Below are 21,928 nucleotides of genomic sequence, written 5' to 3'. Positions count from 1 at the left end.
CAATTTCTTTTCCCAACCTCTGCTCCTCTGTAAGAGGAAGACCCCATACACACAATGCCATCACTGTTTTGTCCTTCGATTACATACATGCCAGCCTTCCTCTGTTAAAGCTGACAATTCTCCTCCCTTCACCCTCCTCTTTACAAACGCACTGTGCTCCTAATTTCTCCCAAACATTTTTTATAATTTAGTGAAGTTTTAAATTCTCCTTCAATTTTTTTACTCCTTTGATACCCAAACTGTAGCCCTCTGTTGGTGGCAGGTGTGCAATTGGCCATTGTTGATGGCAGGAAGCCAGTGCTGTGGCTCCTCACATTAATCAGTCATATCGAGGTCTAAATGTTGTATGTTGTTTGTTTTGGAAATGCTCTCTTAAGAGATTATTTTGCAATTGTTTAGAGATTTTTATTTTTAAGAAAAAAGTGGATTTTTTCCTTTCCTGCACCTCATGCCAGTCTTCTTTCCACAACTAAAGAGATATATTTTAAAAATGATTATTGACTATGAGGTTGTAGTTTCAAGCTTTTACTATGCTTTCTATTCAGTGAATGCCAACAAAAGTCAATAAAGAACATTATAAATTACATGATTAAAATTACATAAAATTGGTAATAGGAAATAATTTATACACATATTTTACACATAAAAAATTGATTACCAGTTATTTTATTTTCCCTGTGGGTACTATAGCTTAAGAAATAAGTATTCTACTTGATAACCAGTGCCTTGTAGTAGATGCTTAATAGATATTCATTTATTGAATTAGTGATAGAGGATAGGTTAAATCATGCCAATTAGATCAATGGATGACCTCAGAATAAAACCTCTATAACATATGTGAGTCATTAATTCACATCCCAGGTGAATATATTATCAATGCAAAAATTGTATCATCTCCCTATTTATTTTTAAATGTTATAATAATGGTGACTGAACAAAATACCAAAAGGCAAAAGAAACTTTGGATTTCTTTTTCATTTAAATTTAGGACTGGTGATAATTTTTATACATTAGCAGAAAGCTCTACATATGCTAGCATTAAATTAACAACAACACACTTTTTTAAAATTTTTCAATCATTGCTAACTAAAGATGTTTTTGCAGTGAAAATCCTCATAAGAAAATTATACAGAATGAATTATAAAGTAAAATCTAAAATTACCCAAAATATATATGGTATAGCATCATTGGTAGAGTTTGCAGCTGGAATAGATTTTTTCTTTCGTTTTGTATTATTAATTACATCTGAAGCATAAAATGGGAAAATAGTTCTGCAATCTCGCCAAGAGAATTTATAGGACTAGTGCATTGTCTTTCCTAAATACTTCTTCATCTAATCAATTTTTTAAAGGACTATAAATAAATATTTGAGTTTTGAGATACAAATGCCATATCAAAGAAGCAATTGTGCTTATTCTTGAAATAAGCATTGAAAATGTCATCTTTTAATCTTTCACTGGAGCCCAAGGTGAAGAAAAGCATGCATTGCATTGGATTTTTAAAACATTTCCCATCCAGACTTTGCTGCAATGATTATTTTATTACTTCAAGTGAATCAAGGAACAGTTTTGTTTGGGACAGTTATTTTTTGTTTGGACTCATGAACTATTTCTGGCTTTTTCCTGTTCCTAGAAGTCCCTCTAGTGGTGACTAATGTGAACACAGTAAGAACAACCCAGAAATCAATGACTGTTCATGTAAAAGCCACAGAGTCATCCCGACACGTTCTAGTTCTGCATTTGTCATTCATCAAGGCTATTTTAACAAGCAAGACTAGAGTTCTTTTCTTCTCCTCTGAAATGCTCTCCTTGATTGATTATTATAATGAGGCCTTAAGAGATCGGCTATTATTTTTCCTTCAGAACTTAAGAAAAATATTGAGAATAATACAGTCTTTAGAAAACGAATTTCATACGGATATTAGCAGCCTGTGGCTGTTACTGTAACTACTTTCAAGCCCACTCCATGAACCTCATTACCTTGATTTCTGAATAAGAATTTGCCAAATGGAAATGTCATAAAAATGCCATCGTCTATGGGGGTGTTTACTGTCCTGTGTTTTGTTTTTTTGTTTTTTTAACTAACAATTTGTAGCAATGTGATATTCATCCCAGAACCCTGTGACTGAGTATTATGTTGTTTGAAGTGTTACACTTGTTCACTGGTACCTCATACTAATCTCTGTTCTTGTCATTCGTGTTACACCCACCAACCCTGCTACCAACCAAATCACACAGGGAGCATCTGGCTTAGACGGAAAGCCAGGAGCCCGGGTGAGTCAGTGCCTCCTCGTCTTGCTCCAGCGCGTTTGTGGCTGTGAATTCTGTGCTTCCGACAGACCCTTTCGGCTCATGTGTCCTCATGAGGAGAGGAGGGTACCTAGGATTGGGGTAAAACAAGAAGGTGGCCAAAGACAGTGGCAGAAAAGGGGAAGTGGACAGAGCATGGGCTGCGGCTCTGTGGGACGTACAGCCTTAACTACAGAACATGTTTCTGAAATGGGAGCTCAGGTCTGGATTACCTGCTAGGTGACAAGAATAGCCAGTCTAATTGGCATCATTGTCTCAGAATCCTGGCAGATTTCTCCATAACCAGTGACATTTCCTGTAATTCCAGGAGAGAGGCCCTCTGACGGGATTAAAATAATGTGGATTTATTTTAAGTTGCTTTTCCTTTTATGTTTATGTTCATATTAGAAATGTACCTTCTTCATTGGACTAACTTTCAAATCTTTGTTCATCGAAATGAATTGTCTGTCTTCTGTTGTTGTCTCTTTTCTTTGGCTCTTAACAGCTCCACCTCTTAAATGTCAGCCGCAGGGACTCAGTCTTTACAAGTCTTCTGAAGATGAACTTTGAGTTCAGGCAGTAAAAGATCAGTTTAAGATGGTGAGAATTCACCAACATTAGAATGAACTTAAAACCCTGAGTTACTTCATATCACAAGGCTGTAAGAGAATAAGCGAGAACAGTAGGAGAGAAATAAAAACACTATAAAAACGTGTGCTGAATTGTTCCGCGTGCAGATTTTATAACAAATTCTTTGCAAATCTAAGCATAGTCTCCCTGAAAATGAGCCAACATACTTGAAGTCCTTGCTACAATTTTAAGAATCAAAAAGAAATGTTAGCTCTTCGAATCTAAAAAACCTTCTCCAGGCAGCCATTGTTTTCCTTGGACCTCAGTGATCCCACATTCATTCAGAGATTATCTCGTGGGCCACAGAAATCCTGAACCTAAACTTGGAGGCCAGGAGGCAGTTATGCCGTTAAGTCATCAGCTGCCTGGTTTGTGCCTTGTAAGCCTAGTGACTTCCGCCACTGCCGCAGGACCTGCAGCAATAATTCCTTCCCTCGGAGCCCCCTGCTGCTCCGCATGGAGCTCAAGAACGTTTGGTTTGAACACTGTTCTCATTCAGTTTTGTTCACTGTGTAACTGTTCAAGCCTCTGAAGCAGCTGAAAACAAGGCTTGGGAGCAGGGGTGGCCAGAAAAGTAGGAGAACGAATGTGAACAAGAGGTGATGGGAAGGAAAAACAGCCGCAGGTTTTCCTAAGATGGGGGAGGCAGCGTGAAGATGTTCCATTCAGTCAGGAAGGAAATGTGTAATTAAATATGATCTACAGCTTTTTGTGTGGGCCCTTCGTTGAAACAGGCAGTTATATATCTCATCCCGTTTGCATGAGATTCTTGAAAACCACTGGCCTGAAAGAATCCAGTATAAAGCACTTTGAAAGGAGATGAGTTGTCTTACTGACATTCTTGGGCGTCACTCGCCCAGGAAAGTCCTGGATACATTATAACTGCTTTTCTTATAGCCCTGGGATATGTCTCATATTGTCTTATTTTTTATCTCTTTTTAGGGTACAGATGGCCCTATGGGACCTCATGGCCCTGCAGGTCCCAAAGGAGAAAGAGTAAGTTGCTCCTGAGGTTACTAAGCTGTGACCTGAACAAGAAACTAAAGTGTGGCCTTTTCATTTTACTTGAACTTCCCAGAAGAAACCAAGGACCATCTACTCTTAAATGAAAATAGATATGATCATAAGTTCTATTCAGAGTCTTCACTCTGAGAGAGAGATCAACAGAGTATAACATGGAATATGGCTGCCCTAATAGAAAACAATGCATACATTTGCATAGCTGACATGAATAGCTCAGAACGCGTAAGGAAGATATTTTTACTTAGCCTTAACCCCGTAAATAGAAGTCAATAGGGCTAACATTTCCACGACTACATATTCTGGCTGATAATCTTTCATAGAAACTATTTTATTTCATTGAGAGTAAGTTATAACTTTCTAAAGAAAATGACCAAAACCTACATATTCTTTTCCACACAGTTATACGTGCTGCTGTTTAAAACAAAACAAAACAAAAAGAATAGACTGTCTTCCTTTAGCCATACGGAAATAATTTCAGTGCATTATAAAACAAAAACCTTTCACTAACCTCTCTATTGCTAGGCCATGTTTCCATATCCTTGGGAAGAAAAAAAAAAAGTCAGAGTGGAAGATAAATATCTGACACACAAAAATGTGCTGCCGCATCAGCAGCTGGTCATCTGTCTGGAACTCCTCTCCCTCGTTCTCTGTTTTTCTCCCACTTTTCCTTTTCCTCACCTTGGAACACTTAGAAGTGTTTGTGTGTCTGAGTGGAATTGTGTCATCAGTTTCCCCACCATCCAGGATGGAATGAAAAGAAAGTACCCTAATAGCGAGGGCTTCAAAACGTTGGAATAATTCATTTGTGATCTTTTAAAACTAGATAGCATTTCACCAATCTGGGGTAATTTGTCCACATAGTGATTTCTTTGATGTACATCCCAATTCCATGTTCTATAAATTGAATTCATTCAATAAATATCACATGTTACAATGTATAAAACACAGTGTACTTTCAGTATGAAATGGAAACACTCCTTTTTATGTAAAGTCTATTTTGCTCCAGCGAATTAAATGCCATTATAATGAATTCCCCATCTAATAATCTTTTACTAATACACTAAATATATTTATTCGGTACTGTAAAGGAAGCAGCGATTTTCCCTGATCTAGAAGAGCTTACAGCCTAATTGCAGAGGAAAAAAGATCCCTGAGAAAAATAACCAGATAATGAGGCCACAGTGAACACAGATAAACCCAGGCTGTCCATACAGCGATAAGGGAAGCTGGCTTCGTCCGAGAATGCTTCTAGAAAGAAGTGACTCTTAAAGGCATAAATAATCTGAATCCGCAGTTACCTTTATTTGATCTTATTTCTAAGATCAAGCCAATGACTTATGAAGCTCTTCTTAATTAAAAATATTTAAAAGTGAAGAGCCTCCACTGCTGTCAAGAAATTCAGTACATGTACTAAAAACGGAGCAGCAAATCTCAAGTAGTCTTTTGGCAGGAGGCCCTGGGGCTCAAGAGGGTTTACCATTTGGTAAATCAGCTGCTACTTCCGCTAGCTCCACAGTGTCACAAGAGTATCAGGTCTCGGCCCTGGGGCAGGATTAGCCAGGAGAGCAAATGAAATCTCTAAGAATTTCTGAAGGCATAGTTGAAGTCAAATGGTGTGCAGTGTAAAGTGTTACACTTGTATTTATTTACTCAGCACGTTAACTATCTTAACTGGGCGATATCAGTGCTCCCTAAGTGCCCCTCACCCAGAGTGCTACACTGGAGTGTGATGCTCAGTGTTAATTGATTGAGGCGCCATCTGGACTGTCGTGAAGAAGTTTCAAATTTTAAAGCGGGAGGAATCAGGAAAGGGGCCATTCTAGAATAATTTCTTAGTGTAGACATGCAAATGAGAGAGCCCGAATAAAATTAGACCAGCCTACCGGAAGCCAGACATTTGACAGTGTTTTTCAGAAACTGTCAGGTGCGTGACTGGCACCATTCGTATTCCGCGCTTCAAGCTCGCCGAGGTTCCTGCCTTCCGCTGATTTCTTCATCTGGCCTTGTAACTTCTTAGGAACTCTGCAGAAGTTGTTAAATTGGAGCGGTGCGCGTCTTTTTTTTTTATTATTATTATTTAACCCAGGAGAAGTTGCACATTCCAATCCCTGTGTTGATATTGCACTCCTGAAAGTTTTCAAACTGAGACCATTAGGATGCTTTTGACTCTAAATGGCAGCCCCCAACTCAAAATACAGTGAAGACATTTACTGTTTTATATAACAGAACTTTCAAAGGAGTGCTCTCGGCTTTGCTTCTGTGCCCTTTCCGCCTGCTGGCCTTGTCTTCTGACCACTGGCAAGCAGGTTCCCGTGCACTGACCCCCCCCCACCCCCCCCAGGAGCCATGGCAGAGAACACACAGAGACCTTCCCCTCCCACGCCTCTTTCCTTAGTGAGGAACGCTCCCCATAGCGTCCCAGCTGACTTCCCCCACACCTCCTACCCACTTCTGAAGCAGTCACTGCTGAGAGAAGTGGATTGCTATTAGCTTAAAGTTATTATTTGGGGAGGCCAATTCTACACGAAAAGTTCCACACACAAATGTCTGAGTGACAGCTTAATTCAAATAAGCCATGGCATATTCACTTTAAAAACAAAATAAAGCGGAAGTGCTCAATCAGAGGGGAGGAAGGGGATAGGTATATCAAAATAATCTTGGGAGCTTTTTCAAACAAAACCTACTCTAATCTGTTGAATTTTTTAAAACTAGATCTACTCCAGCCTATCTGAACCCTCCTTTTAAACCCCTACCTCCTTCTACACATACCCACACCACCACCACCACCACCATTTTAAAAATCATAAATAACATACCAGCTCAAAATGAAATAAATTTATTTTGAATTAATTTGAGTTGCTCTTTGAGTTGCCGAGCCTTTTTTATTATTATTAAAAATAAGACCTCTAGCTGAAACCGGTTTGGCTCAGTGGATAGAGCGTCAGCCTGCGGACTGTAAGGTCCCGGGTTCAATTCAGGTCAGGGGCATGTACCTGGGTTGCGGGCACATCCCCAGTAGGAGATGTGCAGAAGGCAGCTGATCGATGTTTCTCTCCCATCGATGTTTCTAACTCTCTATATCTCTCCCTTCCTCTCTGTAAAAACTCAATAAAATATATTTTAAAAAAATAAGACCTCTAATTGTATAATAATGATAAATACTATTTATGGGACATAGTGAATTTCATATTTTATAATCAGAAAAATTATCTTCAGAAAAATTCTTGTAGAGTATGTATTATTATTATTCCTATTTAATAGCCAATGAAACTCAGGCACAGAAAGGTTAAGAAAATTACCTAAGCCTTAATGGGGGGTGGCTCAGTTGGCTGAAGTGTAGTCTACACCAAAAGCTTTCGGGTTCTATTCCTGGTCAGGGCACAGACCTAAGTTCTTGGTTCGATCCCTGGTCAGGGTGCCTATGGGGAGGCAACCAATCGATATTTCTCTCTCTCATTGATGTTTCTCTTCCTCTTCCTCTCTCTCTAAAATCAAGAAAAACATAACCTTGGGTGAAGATTTTTTTAAAAAAAAAGTTACCTAAGGCCATACAGATAGTTCGTGACAGGACTGGAATTCAAATTTAAATGTGTTTTATTTCAAAGCCTGCCACTTTCCTGAAAGCAAATGCAGCTCTCTCAGTAATACTGAGTAAAAGTTCAAAAGCATTGATCATGTTTATTTTCAGTGGCCTCCCTATTCTTTGTGTGTTTCTGGGTGACCATGCTAATTAGCTCCACCAATCCCTAAGTTTAGATTAAAGAAGAATGTTAACAGGGACTTTAAATTTGCTCAAATGGGAATCTGGAGTAGAGACAAACACAGCAAAATACGTGGATCTGCATTCAGAGTGAGCAGCTGAACTTGGCACTTTACTCATGAGAAAGAGTTGCTAACCTTTGAACTTCAGAGGTGTGATAAAAGAAGGTAACATTTTCTGTCTGACCACTCACATAAACATCATCGTGACTCCTGAAGTTTTCGTGCTAAATCCTGACAAACACATTAATTTTGGAGATGGGGGCAGAAGGGGTTTTCACTTGAAATGCAGAATATCTTTTCTCTGTCATTGTAATTATTTCCTATTCATGGGACCACCTCCAATTACACTTATTCTTTATAAGCATTCAAGATTATCATTTAATCCTCGGCTGGTTTTTCTCAGTGGTTAGAGCATCAGCCCATACACCAAAGGGTCGAGGGTTCAAGTCCCAGTCAAGGGCACGTAACTGGGTTGCAGTTTCAATCCCCAGCCTAGTGGGAAGCAACCAATCAATCTGTCTCCTCTCTCTCTCTCTCTCTCTCTCTCTCTCTCTCTCTCTCTCTCTCGTGCACGTACATTCTCTCTCTCTTTCTCCCCCTCCCCTCCTCTCTAAAAATCAATGAAAAAAATATCCTTGGGTGAGGATTAACAATAATAAATAAATAGTAACTTAAAATAATTAGTAACAAATAAATGTTTCACATTAACGCCCAAGAAACCCGAATACAGCATCCTAGACACGCTGGTCCTTTTGCACAATTGGGCAGTGGAAGTCTTATGCTCTTTCTAAGGTGATTTAAGAAAATCATCTTATGTAGATTACTTTTACTGTATCATTGACAGCAATTCTGGAAGAGCCTGAGTCTTTGGTATTTTGATAGAATGATAATTCAAACAGGAGCTTTACACACAGGCCATTCGGGCACAGGTGTGAATATTGGTGTTTGTGTCTGATTTGAACTTTCTACCTTTCATTTTAGGGCGAAAAAGGAGCTGTGGGAGAGCCCGGACCCAGAGGGCCCTACGGCCTGCCCGTGAGTCCTCTGTCTGGTGTGCGGTCTGCACCTTCAGCATGCACAGACCACCTGCCACTAAACCCTGCCCTTGTGGGACCAACTAATCACATTACAAGAGCAAGAACAGTCCAAATTCTCTACAAGTCCAGTATCACCAGGTCCTCCAGAGATAGGTCACATTCATGTCATCCTCCCACTCACGTACAGACACCTGCCCTCACACGTCACAAGACTGAGAGGGTCAGAGTCACTGAAAGGTGGGACGCCCCCTGTCCAGTGACACCTTGCCCCTACCATCTGATGGGACGCCCATGATTGGCACTTCTTTGGAAGGTCACTGTACCAGAAGTGGGTGTAGGAGCTTTATTTAAAACAACTTCCTGCAGATTTTATCTGTTCTCATAGGTTACTTCCTAAAACCACTCTTGCTAATTAGTCATTTCTCTGATTGATGTTTACGATGACTCGATGTCTCTGATCCCTCTGTTTCTGTCATCACAGGGGATCTGGAACATAGGATGTGGATAAAAATTCTCAATGACACAGACTTCAAATTGAGGCCTCGGGTTTGCTGTAGGACATTATCTTTGGGATCATCACAAATGATCCCATGGGGTAGGGAAGGACTACAATAGAACTGTAGGCTTGTATTGAGGTTTTTAACCCCTATGCACGTCCACATACCCTGGACTTTCAGTTTTTATGAACTGAAATAATAAACTAAAACCATCATAACTTCAATGCTGAAAGAGAGGAGGATTTTAAAATAGATTGAAAGTGAAGGCTGATTTTTAAAATAGATTTCAGTTGACGGAATCAAAGCAACCCCTTAGGAACTCTGGGTGGATCCATTGTGAGACACAATAGGCCCTGCCCCGGGCATCTGCGCCGTGGGAGGGCGTTTATCCTCCTCGCACAACAGCCTCCTTTCATATCTGGGGATCATTCATTTACAAAGTTTACTTAAAAACGGTGCTTTAAGGTGTGACCTTCACACCCTCAGTATTTATAGACAAGGTGCACGCTAGCCAAATCCAAACTATATTTAACAACAAAGTTTCCACATTTGTTACTCATGTCTGAGCTAACTACTCAGAGAATTAAAGCAGCGGTGATTTGCCTCCTTTATGAGCGCGGGTGTGTTTTTAAATCAGCTAAATGGTTTTTGCTTTCAACTTAACTCCTGAATTGATAACTTGGATACCAAGCATTCAACTTCAGCAAAAAAGCAAACTATTTAACCTGATATATAAGAAAACATTTTCATGACTCGTAACAGCAACATTAACAGTCGTTTCACTTGATTTAGTGAAAAAAAAATGTGTGATACTAATCAGTAGGGGATCTTTTACACATCTGTGAAGTAGTTCTAATAGTAGTGTTGCATGTCCAGGCAGCCTTAATGAAAACGGTAACCTATTCATGAAACCTGGGAGCACTAATATAGCTACTGTGGTTCTTTGGCAGGGGAAAGATGGAGAGCCTGGTCTTGATGTAAGTAATACATGCAATGAACATCTTCCTACGATAATAGATGCTGATGGTCTCCATCAGTAACAGCAAGAATACTTCTTATTGTTTCTGTACACATAGATATGCACACAACAGAAATTGCTGTGCATGTAAACAGCCACCTAAACTACACCATGAGTGTTTGCATAAGGTAAACATAAAGGGGGAAAAATAATTATCTGATATAAAATTGATAGTTGATAGTTGATAGTGCCACTTTAAAATACTTTCCCAAATTAGGGACACTCTCAACATTTGTATTTGAACCACTTATTTTAAAATATGCATAAAATCCATCTTTCACATGCTACCCTTAGGTAATGGTGTAGTATATCTATTCTCAAAGCTCTTATGCCATATTTTTTAGCTGAAAGTCCCTATTTGTCTTACAATTCTATAAATATAAAGGATCTCAAAAGTAAATGCCTCTTGAAATGAGCGCTGTTCATCCTGTATTAGGTGAATAACAACAATAGCAAAAGCAATAGTAGTTACTGTTCAGCTTGTTACTGTTCAGTTATTGAGCAGCTTGTATGTGCAGACAGAATTCTGGTACTTTATTTCATCGCATTTAATGCTCACACCAACAGTTCTGTAGTAGATATCATTAACCCCATTTTAGAGTCAAAGGACTTACATGCTGAGGTAAGTGATTTGCACACGGCCACACAGAGCAGTGAGCTCCCCAGGGTTCAATCGAGGATCCTGATATTATCTCCGCTGCACATTCCTGGGAGAAAAGGCAAGAAACCTATAGTATGTAGATCATTGATATGTTAGTAAACTAATATTCCTAAGTGCTACTTTCTCTAAGTTTTGAGATTGTTGGCATGCCTTTTCCCTGTATATCTATGTTTCAGAAACATGCAATTTTAAATGTATTTTTTCAATTTGATTTTGCCACAGTTACATCAATAGATCTCTTTGGTTTGCTTTTTGTCCTCTAGGGCTTCCCTGGTCCACGAGGCGAGAAGGGTGATCTAGGAGAAAAGGGAGAAAAGGTGACCTCTGCCTTTCAGCATGTGCCTGCCTGATCTCTCTCATGCTGTCCGCTTGGCTTCCGCTGTGCGGGTCTTTCCTGCGTCTACCCCTGCTCCGTCCTGTGCTCCAAAAACATGCTGATGCCTGATCTGAGGACTCAGCTCTTCACAGGGGAAGGAAGAAGGCTGCGCCACTAGAAATAAGAGCACTGTCTAGTATGGAAGAAAACATTATAATCCCCAGATAGCCAGGCTACTATTTTTCAACTACCCGACACCAGTGTGTTGAAAGATGTAATGTGCAGGAATTCTTGAAAGTGAAAAAACAACAACAACACATTTATTACACATTAACGTAAACTGAAATAGCACAAATCCGTAGTGATTTTCTGGCCAACTTCACCTAACCCAGTAAAGCCTCCGTTACCTTCAGAGCGTTCCCAGGGAAGGGACAGGAGATATGTTCTGTATCTTGATTCTTTAACTGGACACATAGAAGACAAGCAGTGTGACTGATAAACCCCAGTGAGTCCATTAGGGAGCTTTTGGGTGCTGTAGATATTTTTATGTGACGATGTTGGTGTATTTTATGAGGTTGAGTTTAGGTTCTATCTCAGGACCCTCAGCTCCAGGGTACATAGGAGCCAAAATCAGGCAAAAGGGTTTTCTGTCTGAAAGTAAAATTTAGATGATGGATTTTTAAAATCATGTTTTCCCTTTCTCTCCCCTTTGCTTAGATCTTTGAAGAATATTTTTTTACACTGGACACAGCAAAGGAAGCAAACAAAAACTCAGCCCCTCAATAGAATAGTGAAAATCTTACAGTGGCCAAAGTTGCACTTTCACAGTTCAATTTTAATTGCACGTTTACAATTCAAATGTAAATTGCACTTTCACAGTTCAGTTATATTCCTAAGATTAAATCTTGTCCTGATCTATTGAACAACACACTGTTTCAAAACCCTAGAAATTTTCTTTAACAGTGAAGTTCATGGCTTTTGAAAAGCAAGGCCAAGTGAGAGTTGTCAAAGAAAGAAAGGTGTGGAGACTGCTTTGTATTCTACAGGCCTTAAGTATGACTTAGAGTAGCTTCCCATTGGTAAGAGAGTTCATGTGAGCAGTTATGTAAAAAGCACCACCACCACCACCATCAATCTGATTACATTTACTGAGCACTTAAGTGTTTTCCCAAAAGCTTCACATGTGATAGTCTTTTCATCCTCATAACAACCCCCTAAGTTGGTGCTATTTTGCTCCCATTTCACAGGCAAGGAAACTGAGGCAAAAAATAATTCTTTTATTCTGAATTACAAATTCTAACTATAAAATATAAATGTACTGGTATTTTAGCTCAAGGTATGTGTGCTTTAAAGATTATTGATTTTCTATTTACCTGGTGGGTAGTATGAGTGCAAAATCTTACTCAAAAGTATGAAGATACTTACTGTAATGCTCTTTTAAACAAAGAAGAAAATACCAGCATTTTAACTTATGAAAACACTAAGCCACAAATTTAATCCTCAGAGTAATGTTAGTCACCCATACAAAATGTTTTCATGTTTCAGATTCCACGTATCGAAGTTTTATCTATAGGAAAATTAGATTCTAAATCTGAACACTTTATGTATAGCATTCTTTGACATGGGAGATAAATATTAGCAGGAACCTTTAATGTGCTCATACCCACATGGACAGATGGTTTTGTGTTATAAAACTATGTTGATTAATAATAACACTGATATATTGTTCTTTATACAGTCATGTCTGTGCCCTAGCTGGTTTGGCTCAGTAGACAGAGTGTCAGCCTGCAGACTGAAGGGTCCCAGGTTCCATTCCGGTCAAGGGCACATACCTCATTGCAGGCTCCTCCCCGGCCTAGCCCTGGTAGGGGCACATGCAGGAGGCAACCAATCAGTGTGTTTCTCTCTCATCGCTATTTCTCTCTGTCTTTCCCTCTCTTCCACTCTCCCTAAAAATCAATGGAAAAATCTCCTCGGGTGGGGATTAAAAAAAAAAGTATCTTTTTCGTAATGCTTGAAGTTTACAGAAATATTACTGAGAAATTATTCCCAAAACCTCAGTCAACATTCATATGACAGCACTTTTTGGCTGAGTTATTAATATGAGTTGATTTACCGAACAATGAAGTGAATTCTAAATTAATAAGACCTAACACACCTGGTGTCAGTCACACCCACGTGAAGAAGAGTCCACTGCCTCCTGAGAACGCACCTAAAAACAAGTTTACATCCATTTTATGTCACGGCACTGAAGGTATTTGCTGAGGAAGTATGTTGACTCATCCACATGAGTGAGCATTTTACTCCCCAAAGTGCCTCCCAGCTTACTTCCTGTCACACCTGCTCTCATTTCACCCTGGCTTCTCAGGGCTTTGTCTTTAATCAAGATCATCTAAACCACACAGAATTTCTCTTTCCTGAGTGTTAAAGCAGCCCGGGTGTTCTTGATTCTGAGCCTTCTGATGCGACCTTTTTGGCACACAGGACAGAAATGAGGAGCTTTCGCGCACGCAGTCAGAATGAATACGTTCATTTGAATGCATATCTCATATTTCTGTTATGTGTATGTCTTTTTACCTTTGACTGTTCATGTTGTTTTGCTTCTGAAATTGTTCCATTTTATCGTAACTGCCATCCTGATTGCAGAATGAATACGCTAATTCAAGTATGTATTGTATTTTGTACTCACCAACTTCTTGTCTATATATATGCAGAATTTATGTTAATGTAAAACAGCTGAGGTGCATTCCTTCCTTCTCCTCCTTTTGCCTCCTTTCCTAAATTCCTCCATCCCTCTGGTCCACGCAGATTTCCACAACCTTTACCTCGATTCCTAAATACTAATTTCCATGGCTACCTCCCCACTATGTTATTATCCTGCCTACCTCATTTTCAGTGTTAGCTCAGCTGAGTCCAAACTGCTTTTCCTCTCCTGAACAGAATTTTTTTTTTAATTGCAAGTAAGCTGGAAACCCATTTACCATTGTGAGCGCCTGGCATGAGATTAATAAGAGTGAATTAAAGAAGATCCCTGGGTTTTTAAATAAGTCCGTTTCTCCCATTGGTATTGCTAAGAAGTATTAGCACTTTTTAACTTTATTTATCTGACTTAATAAGGGAATTATTTGCTCTTAGTTACCTGAAAACAAATGTTAAAATAAATAGAAGTATATTTTGATACATTGAATATTTTTTAATGAGAGCTACAAAAAATAATGTCATAAAATTGTCTCTATTTCAAAAAGGTAGACGCTGTTAATATTCTTTAATCTAGCTCAATGTAGCTTTCACCTATTACAGGATTCGGGGGGCGGGGGACAAGTTGACAGGCATAGAAAATGGTGCGAAGTATCCATTATTCCTCTGAACCTCACCTGTATTGGCTGGCTTCACAGTACAGTTGGTATCTCTCTCTCTCTCGCTCGCTCTCGCTCTCTCTCTCTCTCTCTCTCACACACACACACACACACACACACACACACTCCAGATCATGGCAGAAACACCTCCTTCAAAAGGACCACTGCACCGGGCTCTGTGTCAGCACTGATCCCCCTTCGTGATGAGTTGGCCTTTGGTCTCCTTCTATCAAATTATTGAGTATCGGAAATAAAATGCTACATATCGTTACCCAGAATCCATTGTCACTCTGTTTTTTTTATAATATCATGCCTTACCTAAACCAGAAAACAATGGTAAATGCCCTTCCAGACTTTTATTGGCTAAATCATCTTTTGAATCATCATTATTTACCCCCCCCTCCAATAAAACCTGTCTTTTATTTAAACCCTTGTATCCACAGGGGGAAAAGGGAAAGAAAGGCAAAAAGGGGCCTAAAGGGGAGAAAGGAGAACAGGGTGCCCCTGGATTAGATGCACCTTGCCCGTTGGTATGTCTGACTCATGAGACTCTGACTCCAGATGTCATGTGTGAGGGGATAGGCTGGGAGAAGAGCAAGCTGGAGGGACCCATAAAAGCTGGGGTGCTGACTGGGGTCATTAAACATGGACAAGGCACTAGAATGATCCGTCTGGGTAATCCCGTCATGTTCCACACCTTGTGTCTGGCCACCAGCTCTGCCTGGTTTCTTAACTCAAGTGTTGATCCAACACGAATGGAGGATCCAAAGAGGAACCAGTGTGGTTCTGTACTTCTCAACAGAGGTCCTGGTTCCCAGTCAAGCCCTCATGATATGTGGAGTTTTGTCCAACTTCACCGTATGTTACTTTTCACTTCAGAGTTGCTCCTCTCCCAGCTCTTCTTATTGTGGTTATTTCTTTAGCAGAACTTGTGCATAAGTGATTTCTTGTTAGTAACATTATGAGTTAATCTTTACAAACAGGGATTACGTGGCATTAAGGGGGAAAAAGGGGAGCCAGGCCAGCCTGGCCTGGATGGGCTGGATGCCCCTTGCCAATTGGTACAGTATTTCTCTCTCCTACTACCCTGCATGCAGTTCCTTTGTTTATTACATATTCATCTCTATGGGTGTAAAGTGGTGCTTCCGGATCACGCTTTACATGATAAACACACTACATGCATGTGCATGAACGGCTCCTTCCGCAACTCTGCAGAGTGAAGAGAGCTAGCATGCATGTCTACCAGTGACTGGAAACTAATCTCCTAACGTTCTCACAACTGACATGAGCCGGGTCTGCCTCCTGGGGGATATTAATTTATTCAATAAATAGTTAAAGATTACATTACCATTACACGAACGGCTTCTATGTACTAGTAAAGGCACAGCTAGCCCATAACTTTGGGTTTTACCCCTAAATTGAACTTTTTTTTCTTTTCCTCTAAAGGAAATAAAGGCATTTTTGCCTCTCCCACTAAATTACTGTCCGGCTGTAAGGCCAAGCCTACAGAGTGAAGCCTCTGCAGTCAGGAGTAGCCATTTCTAGGGAATGCTGTTAAGGGACTGTAGGGAAGGAAACCAAGCTTCTAAAGATAACAGTCTACAGCCCAAACGCTCCTCTTTGTCACATAACCTTTTGATTTAATGGCCTCTCCTTTTGAAACTCACTTTCCTAAAGTAGACAGAACTCCCTTATCTCCATTGGCATGAACCCAAAATCCTCCTTTTACTAAAATCTAAAATTCTACTGGGTGATCCTTCTCCTTGTACCAATCTGGCATTACCGAATTTTTCCCAAATATCTTATAAAGCTATTTCAAAGTGGGGTTTTTTTTTACATTGTTTTAAAAAGTATATTCATATTTTCCAAGGTGTAAAGGAAAACATTTTATGGTAGTGTTGATGGTTATGTTTGGTCTGCATGTTCTTATATTGTTTTTTTAATGCTAAGCATGTTTCTATAAAGATAACTTTGTTTCTCAAGCCTTTTAAGAGATTGTGTTTATAGAAAAAAATTGTATTCAGTTCATAATTACAATTAGAAAACATCAATGTGAAGTGCCCAGTCTTTTATTTTGTTTGCTTGGTAATGATAATAAATAATAGTTTACAATCATTTTGTTGGGTGGAAACACAAGCATGCCTCATCACACCCCAACTCTCCCTGCTTTATTTATGCCATTTGTATCTGAAGAGTGTTCACACTTTAAATAAAAATAAATGCTGCAGCATTTAGGAATCCCAGGTTTATTCAGAAGTGTTAACTGGCTTCTGAAGAACTTTAACAGAAAAATTGATGAATAACATTTTACTGTAAAGATATAGATAGGCTGCCTATGTTTTAACTTGGTTGATTAAATATATTCCAATATATCTGCTTTCAATATAGAAAAGTGAAAAATAGCCTCTGAAGAGCTATAAACTTCAGATAGAAATGGTTCATCATTGATTATTCATCATTATCATGCATTCAACCATATACCATTGTGACCAGGAAGTGAAGTTATTTCAGTTTACTTAAAGATAATTGTGAAATATATGTAAATGAAATTAGGATGACTAGTACAGATTTGTTATCCCAAGGTAGAACTGAGTAGACCACTATGCTTTGTAAATTGCTTTTTCAAAATTAGGCATATTTTTTTATACTTTATGTATTTTCAAAATGTGTACTCTCCCTAAAAAAAAAGCATTTGAATTTAAACATTAGGTATTATATTAGGAGTTAATTGTTAGTAATTAGAAAAATATGCTTATGACTAAAGCTACTAATGTGTAGATCTCTGAGCATGTGAATTATGAAGCATGATCACTTTCGTGGAGCTAAGGAATCCTTATTCCTCTCTTTAAAACAGGGCCCAGATGGATTACCCATGCCTGGCTGTTGGCAAAAGGTAGGCTTTATGGAATTATTTCTAAAAGAAGCACTCCCCCTTTCTCTCCACCTGGCCTAGCCTTTTCCATTTAGAGCAGACCTTTTGAATAAGACATTGCTAAAAGTTGTTTGGCTATTAAAAAGAAAAAGATACCACCTTCAGAAGACCTTTCCATTATGCTTACTGCTGACTTCTTCCTGAACTGAGGAGTGAAAACAGTTCCTAACAAACATTGTAATTTGGGGCCTTCCCTATCTGGTCCTTTCTTTGGATGGAAAGGGGCAGGCCGTGCATCTCCGTAATGGTTTGCTTGTCTCTCAGTGACCTCCTTATACTCCTAATGTTTAAAACTACTCTTGACTGTGATTGTTTTTCTATGTATACTGTTACTTAAGTAAACATGCAAATACATGGTAGAACCCTGTCAATGTTAGTCACTAAGCTGAGAAAGCAGAAAATGTAAGCGTGATCTTTTTTCTTCAGTGATGTCTTGAGTTATTTAGGAGACTCTGGTTATATTTTTTTAAAATATATTTTATTGATTTTTTACAGAGAGGAAGGGAGAGAGATAGAGAGTTAGAAACATCGATGAGAGAGGAACATCGATCAGCTGCCTTCTGCACATCTCCCACTGGGGATGTGCCCGCAACCCAGGCACATGCCCTTGACCGGAATCGAACCTGGGACCTTTCAGTCCGCAAGCCGACGCTCCATCCACTGAGCCAAACCGGTTTCGGGGACTCTGGTTATATTTAAGTTGGTGTCCTCTGTAATAGTTTATTCTAGCCTCTTCATATAGCTACCTAACCATTGTGTAGGAAAAGGAACTTACCCTAACAGAGAGCCTTCTATGTGACAAGCCCTTTTACATAAGGGGTATCATTTTATTTAATTGTCACGATAGCCCCCTAGGGTGTTATCCTCCATGGTTCCGATGGGGCAGCGGGAATTCAGAGAGGTTAAGTAACTTCCCAGGCACAGAGCTAGTCAGTAACAGAACGAGAAGCAGACGATGGGAAGCAGTGGCCTGACTTTAAGCAGGGAAATGCTGTGTCCCTGCTGTGCTGAGGGAGTACCAAACCTTTACACAATAATGGAGTGAGCCCGTAAAGGACTGTGCATGTATGCTACTGAAGGATGAAGGAACTCCACTGATGTAAAAATAAGCCAGGCGGAAGCATCCATGCTGCTTTGATCATTTTGATTTTTTTTCTCTAAAGCCTTGTGGTTTATTCAGTTATTTTTGACAGGCATTTTTTCATCGGCCAAGTTATACAAAACTATGTAGGATTGTAGAAAGATGAAGAGAAACTTAACTCTCCTGGTTTCTTCTTAGCTCATCAACTGTGTTGGTGAGATCCTGTGTAACTTACTCTCTTGCTTGACCACTCTCACCCCACTTGACTTGGGAAAGAAACACCTTCCTTCTTTCTCAGCAGCGTCATTTATTTAGTAGCTTCCCAAACTCCACTTTCAGCCTCTCAGATAATCATCTCAATCACACCTGAGGTCAAGTGGTTCTTAGAAAGATGGGTCTATCGTCGTATTCTTCTTCACCTGAGAAACGTATCCTTTCACCCTCATAATCCCTGTTCTCAGAATTTTTAATACATCCTGAGCTGGGATTACCATGTGCTCTTTGACCTTTGACCTGTAATCTAATATTATAATGGTTTTTTAATACATTGGCACAACTGACATCGAGGTAGATGTGAAAGGCTTATTTTACCAACCTTCTAATACTACTCAGAACTTGGCTCATATAGTTTTTAGCTGCTTCTAAATCACTTCCTTTCTGTGAGGGCATAATAATGGCAACAAACAAAGCAGTCATCATCTTTTAGTTCATAAAAAGGCCAGTACTAATAGTAATATGTCTGGCATCAGAAAATCAGATATTTCCCTTTTAAGTACTCATTTTTCCACAGAATAGATACCATGATCTACATAAGATCAAGGATTTCTTAAATCTCGCATCTTCTTATATAAAAAATAATAATTCACTGATAAAACTCAGTATTGCTTACCACACTCACAGCACACACAAAAACAAACCATTGGGATCAACCTCTCTCCCCCAAAAGTAGAAACAGTTAGAAAAAAATGGAATGTTCTGAAATCTCTTAATGTGGTCAATTTAGCTATCTGAAATAACACATCGTCAAATCAAATTATTTTTTAAATATTTTTAAAAGATGTCCAGTAGATTCCTTATGTAGTCCTGTTTTATGTGGATCCCCCTTTTAAACATTATTGTTTATTAGCCTCGGAGCATAGTGGTAAATGTTTGAAAATTCAGATTGGGGTGGCCACGTAACTCGCTATGATTAATGAACAAGTCCCTTTGGTTATGCTGCTCTCTAATAATTTTTTTATGCAAAAATGATTTGATCTTTGTTTAAATTACTTTTCCTTTTAGATATAGTTCAGTTTTCTAAATTTTGAAGAATAATGATGTACCAGTTCACAGTGTGATTCATACAGTGAGTAAATGGCAGCATTTATGGTTAAGAAAATACTTACAGACCATTAAAGTTGTATCCATCCCGATCTGGAGATTAAAACTATTTAATCGGAAAAAAACTTATAGCTTTCGTATTTTTTAATGTCTTACTAAACCTTATTTTTCCAGGTAAAGCTAACAAGTTTTTAGCAGAACCTTCCTAAAACAAGTGACAGATTTTTTAAAATGCTTTTATTGATTTCACAGAGGAAGGGAGAGGGAGAGAGAGAGAAACATCAGTGATGAGAATCACTGATGCCTCCTGCACTTCCCCCACTGGGGATGGAGCATGCAACCTGGGCATGTGCCCTGACTGGGAATCAAACCCTGACCTCCTGGTTCATGGATTGATGCTCAACCTCTGAGCCACACTGGCCATATTCTCTGGCATGGACACGACATGCATAAACATGGAGTGAACTCCATCTCTAAAAATCACAAAGTTCCCAGCCTCTCCCAGGCACATCTAATGTAGGATCTATTTTTCTTGGAAAAAAACAAATGCTTTTAATGAATAAACTGGACATTTTACTTTTCTCATTGATTTTTATTTTTGAGTAAGTCACCATCTCCAAGATCTGCTGTATAAGTTTATACTTCAAAGCTGATTGGCCCTCAGTTCTCTCAGACTTAACTTTAGTTCTAGGAAAACCTTAATAATTATGGCTGTTCAAAATGAGAAACCAGAGATTTATGGTACCTTAGATCACAGTGGAACCTGTAATACAGCTTAAGGACCCGCTAGCAGGCTGGTTTACCTTGCCCATCATCCACACCAGGGCAAGACTAACAAAAGGAAAGAGGAAACAGGAAGAGTCAGGTGTTGGTGAAGTAAGTAGTGCCAGTGAGGTCAGAATCCTTAGCCTTTTCCACAGTGTGGGTTAATGCTTAGAGAAGACTATGTAATTTGTAAATAGGACATGTGTATTTTAACTATGGCACATGTATGCTAAAAATCCTAATTTTCTGCTTTCCCAGAATAGTTACTGAAACAAACACTTACCAGAAACTTATCTGCGGCAAAAGGAAAATGTGGGTTGAATCTAGCATAGAAATTTTGATGACACTGGAGTTTTAGAAAAGTAATATGCAAGACCCATATTGATTGGCTCATTGATTGACAAACAACAACTCTATTCGGGGTTCTACCAGTTTTCTTAAAATAAATGTTAATTTGGAATTTTTATCCTGGACCACTAATTCTATGTATTTGTCTTTTTTGTTGTTTGTTTTTCTGCAGTGATGAAACTAACCTTCCGAGCATGAAGTTGTGTATATAGTGGTCCACTCTTTATATTTATAGTTGAAAATCAAATTGCAGATTTTACAAGTCTGAGATATGTTTACATATAGCTGCTTCTTCCTGTTTGCAGTAGTGCACATGTCCATCTTTTCTTTGCTTACATCTAAAATTGGGCAACATGTGAAACTAGTGAGAAGCCTGCAGAAAAATATAGATCAGTATCTCTTTATCTTATGTAAAGATGCCTATTTATATGGACATATCAGTGATAATGATTGTTCTTGCTATTTTCTTACTTTGGGCTTGCCAGTTGCATGGACAAAAGGGGCCATGAAATAGTTTACATAAAATTGTGACCAAATATGGACTCAAAACTATGAAAATGTACCATACTGACCGATGTTAGCGTTTATTGTCACATCCCTACTCACCTTCACCGTTAGCGCCGAGTTCACACCACCCATTGGAACTGACTAAAAAAGCATGACCCTGCCAAACCTGCCTGCTGTTGTGCACCTTCAGATGCTAGCACGCCTCTTGATGAGTCCTTCAATCACATCTGAGCTTTTATTTCTTTTGTCATCTCAAGGGGGTTACACCATGGCTTATTGCCAAAAAGAGATAAAGTGGTGGAGAGCACACACACCAGTGGTCTTGTATTTTGAGGGAGTTGCAGTCCCAACTGCAGATCTACAGCTTCCAGTATTGCGGGCTCACGT

The 21,928-nt window shown here is 39.2% G+C and overlaps 1 protein-coding gene across 1 annotated transcript in view; it reads left to right on the top strand.

Annotated features, from left to right (window-relative positions):
- Window positions 1-21,538, top strand: part of LOC102756642 (collagen alpha-1(XXV) chain) — a 209,248-nt gene extending 187,710 nt beyond the window's left edge. Inside the window, exons 29-36 of the mRNA XM_015559760.1 lie at window positions 2,238-2,273; window positions 3,861-3,914; window positions 8,685-8,738; window positions 10,188-10,214; window positions 11,180-11,233; window positions 15,572-15,649; window positions 17,443-17,481; window positions 21,207-21,538. Coding sequence (XP_015415246.1) covers window positions 2,238-2,273; window positions 3,861-3,914; window positions 8,685-8,738; window positions 10,188-10,214; window positions 11,180-11,233; window positions 15,572-15,649; window positions 17,443-17,481; window positions 21,207-21,209 — 345 coding nt within the window. The 3' untranslated portion in view covers window positions 21,210-21,538. The remainder of the gene's footprint in view (window positions 1-2,237; window positions 2,274-3,860; window positions 3,915-8,684; window positions 8,739-10,187; window positions 10,215-11,179; window positions 11,234-15,571; window positions 15,650-17,442; window positions 17,482-21,206) is intronic.
- The last annotated feature ends 390 nt before the right edge of the window (window positions 21,539-21,928 follow it).

This window comes from Myotis davidii, unplaced genomic scaffold (genome assembly GCF_000327345.1).
Source record: "Myotis davidii unplaced genomic scaffold, ASM32734v1 scaffold1755, whole genome shotgun sequence".
NCBI classification, from domain to species: Eukaryota; Metazoa; Chordata; class Mammalia; order Chiroptera; family Vespertilionidae; genus Myotis; species Myotis davidii.
This window is presented reverse-complemented; position numbering and strand designations above follow the sequence as displayed.